The following is a 2513-nucleotide window of genomic DNA, read 5'->3' as shown; positions in this document are numbered from 1 at the left end:
AGAGAGCATGTGATGGAGTGATGCTTGTGGGCTGTGTGTTCAAATAGATAGAAGTATAATTTTTACACTGACCTGTAATGTGGCTGAGCTTTTTCACAAAAGACAACATCATTGGTATTGCTGGTTGCAGTTTGAGGAGAAAGCAGGCAGGCAGCGCCTCATGTGGCACCTCACTCAACGTCAGGAACACAGGAAAACTGACATAGGATAACATTTTACGTTAGTGACTTAGAATTGACTGGTTATCGACCCTGGTGGATTATCGGCCGTTAGCAGAGTATCTGTATTTTATTTGCCCAATAAAAAGTTAATTAAAAAGCGTTCTACTTTGGCTCCGATACAGCTCTGTGTCTGACTTAACGTCCCGCCCATAACTCTGACTCTCTTTTACTGGGTACTATGTTCAAAGTTTCAAATTAATTAAATAACTGCTTAAATCATTTTTAAAAAGTTGTGTGTTGGAGTTTGTAACATTCCAAAATCTTAATTTTCATTTTCACTGCAAATGCGTATCAGTTCCAAATATCGGTTACATTAACGGCTAATATTCGATATCGACCTTGACAAACCAGTATCAGTCGACCCCTAATAACACCAACACCAGCAGTGTCATTCACATTCACTGTGGGATGTAAAATGAAAGTATCCTGTTGAGTGAGAGATTAAACAGAAACAGGTCACCCCTGGGCATCCAGCTGTGGAGGCTGTGGGATCACAGATGCCATCTGAAGCATGTGGGTCACATCACTGACACCGACAGTCACCTGGGCGGCCTGGACGACCGTCTCTGTATCGGTCATTTCTTCAACAACCAAAAAACACAGGCATCTTTTGAGGAGACGCTACAATTGTTGAGGCCCTTTGAAGACTTGACGTGTCTTACGTAAATCTGAGGTTTTCATTCCATCAGTCGGGGTGATATAGAACTGGATCTTCATTGGGCTATCTAAAGTGATGAATTAAATATTAATGGATGAAAAAGCTGTATGCATAACATGTTTTTACTTCTTGGTGTTATGTACCTTCTTTTCCAGCTATCAAACACCCAATCCTGCCATTGTTGATCATGTCAGCTTGGGGGTCAGAGTCCTTCGGCAACCTGAAAGCAGAACAACTGCGCTGATTCCAATTTGCATTATTGCTGTGACAAGTGATTATTAGGAATCTAGTTTTACAAGTTAAAAAAAAGTAGTATAAAAAGCCCATCCTAACTTCCCAGAGCTCTAAGTGATGTCATGATGCCATTTTTTTCCCAAATATTAGCCAAAATCTAATATGTCTAATTTCCTATCATATGGTGAAAAAAAAGCGGCAAGTCCTCAAATTTGAGAAGCTGGAGCCAGAAAATATTCGAAATATTGCTTTGAGCAATTAGTCAATGATAGAATAAATGACAATAAATTGTTACAATTGACAAATTATTAATCGACTAATTTTCGCAGGTGGTATTGCACAAGTTTGTGGGCATTCTTTTGCATCATACCGTTAACCTGTAAAGATTTCTGGCATTGTGTGCATTTGTTTTTAGGTGTTCCTTGAGAATCTTTAATCTTTTAGTTTATTTGCACTCTTTCCTCCTCCATACTGTGTTTGCTGCACAACTATTTCCATTGGGCTAAATAGAGTTGTATCTTAAGTCACTCACCTTGGTAAATGTGATATTTGCTGTAGGTCTTTCCCGAGGCATTGCAGAGATGCAAACAATTTTAATTTGCTTTCACTAAAACAAAAACATAAAAGACATAAAAGCTAAATTACACCAAGATGCCCAACATTTGAACAGTTTAATAAAATTTTAGGACTAGGTACTTGTCTCCAGGGATGTTGTACTGGGTGAAAAGGCCTGCCAACTTCCCAGAGAAATCCGCAAAATGTTTTGACCTGTGGAGAACCGATACAATCAGCACCTAATGCAATTTAACTTTGAGTAATTATTTAAAGACCACCGTCATCTTTAACTCGCAAGCAAAATGTCAACATTTAAAATTTAGCATCTCTCTAATGCTTACCTCAGCGGCTGAAGAAGGGACTCGCTGGGCTGCAAGACAATTTAATTTGATTATCAGGAGTAGAGGGGAGTAATGTGAATGGCAGTGTAATCCACTTACAACAGGGAATCCTCCATGTGGAGCCACTTTCACCTCCGTCACCCCACCACACGGCAGCAACACAACCTCCAGGTAGAACAGATCGGCTGTCAGGTAGCATGTGGCCTCATTAATGTGAAAGCCCATCCTAGGGGAGGACAGAACGTGAATGTGGGGGGAGGTTTGTGCCACCACATTGTATTACAAAAGAAATTAACCTATGTTAAATACAATAACATTAGACCAATAAAATAAATTGTGTAGTGCTTTGGAGTCAAATATCACAAGTCAACCATCTACCCTTGTTGTTTGGCAATCATTTCCAGGCGAGACCTCATGGTATTCAGAGAGGACACTGAAACATACAGAGACCGACTTACTTGCAGGTAACGTGACTCAACATGTACTCTCATATATATATATATA

At 39.7% G+C, this 2513-nt stretch overlaps 1 protein-coding gene across 3 annotated transcripts in view; it reads right to left on the bottom strand.

Annotated features, from left to right (window-relative positions):
- med1l (mediator complex subunit 1-like) overlaps positions 1–2513 on the bottom strand; it is an 8897-nt gene that overhangs the window by 3862 nt on the left and 2522 nt on the right. For 2 of the 3 annotated variants that reach the window (XM_032503634.1, XM_032503633.1), the window contains exons 4-12: positions 2388–2442; positions 2109–2235; positions 2010–2038; positions 1810–1881; positions 1646–1720; positions 1023–1099; positions 884–946; positions 682–802; positions 73–197 (exon numbers count right to left, since the gene is read on the bottom strand). In XM_032503634.1, the coding sequence (XP_032359525.1) occupies positions 73–197; positions 682–802; positions 884–946; positions 1023–1099; positions 1646–1720; positions 1810–1881; positions 2010–2038; positions 2109–2235; positions 2388–2442 (744 nt within the window). The remainder of the gene's footprint in view (positions 1–72; positions 198–681; positions 803–883; positions 947–1022; positions 1100–1645; positions 1721–1809; positions 1882–2009; positions 2039–2108; positions 2236–2387; positions 2443–2513) is intronic. The other variant, XM_032503636.1, reaches the window with a different exon arrangement.

This window comes from Etheostoma spectabile, chromosome 22, assembly GCF_008692095.1.
Source record: "Etheostoma spectabile isolate EspeVRDwgs_2016 chromosome 22, UIUC_Espe_1.0, whole genome shotgun sequence".
Classification (NCBI taxonomy): Eukaryota; Metazoa; Chordata; class Actinopteri; order Perciformes; family Percidae; genus Etheostoma; species Etheostoma spectabile.
This window is presented reverse-complemented; position numbering and strand designations above follow the sequence as displayed.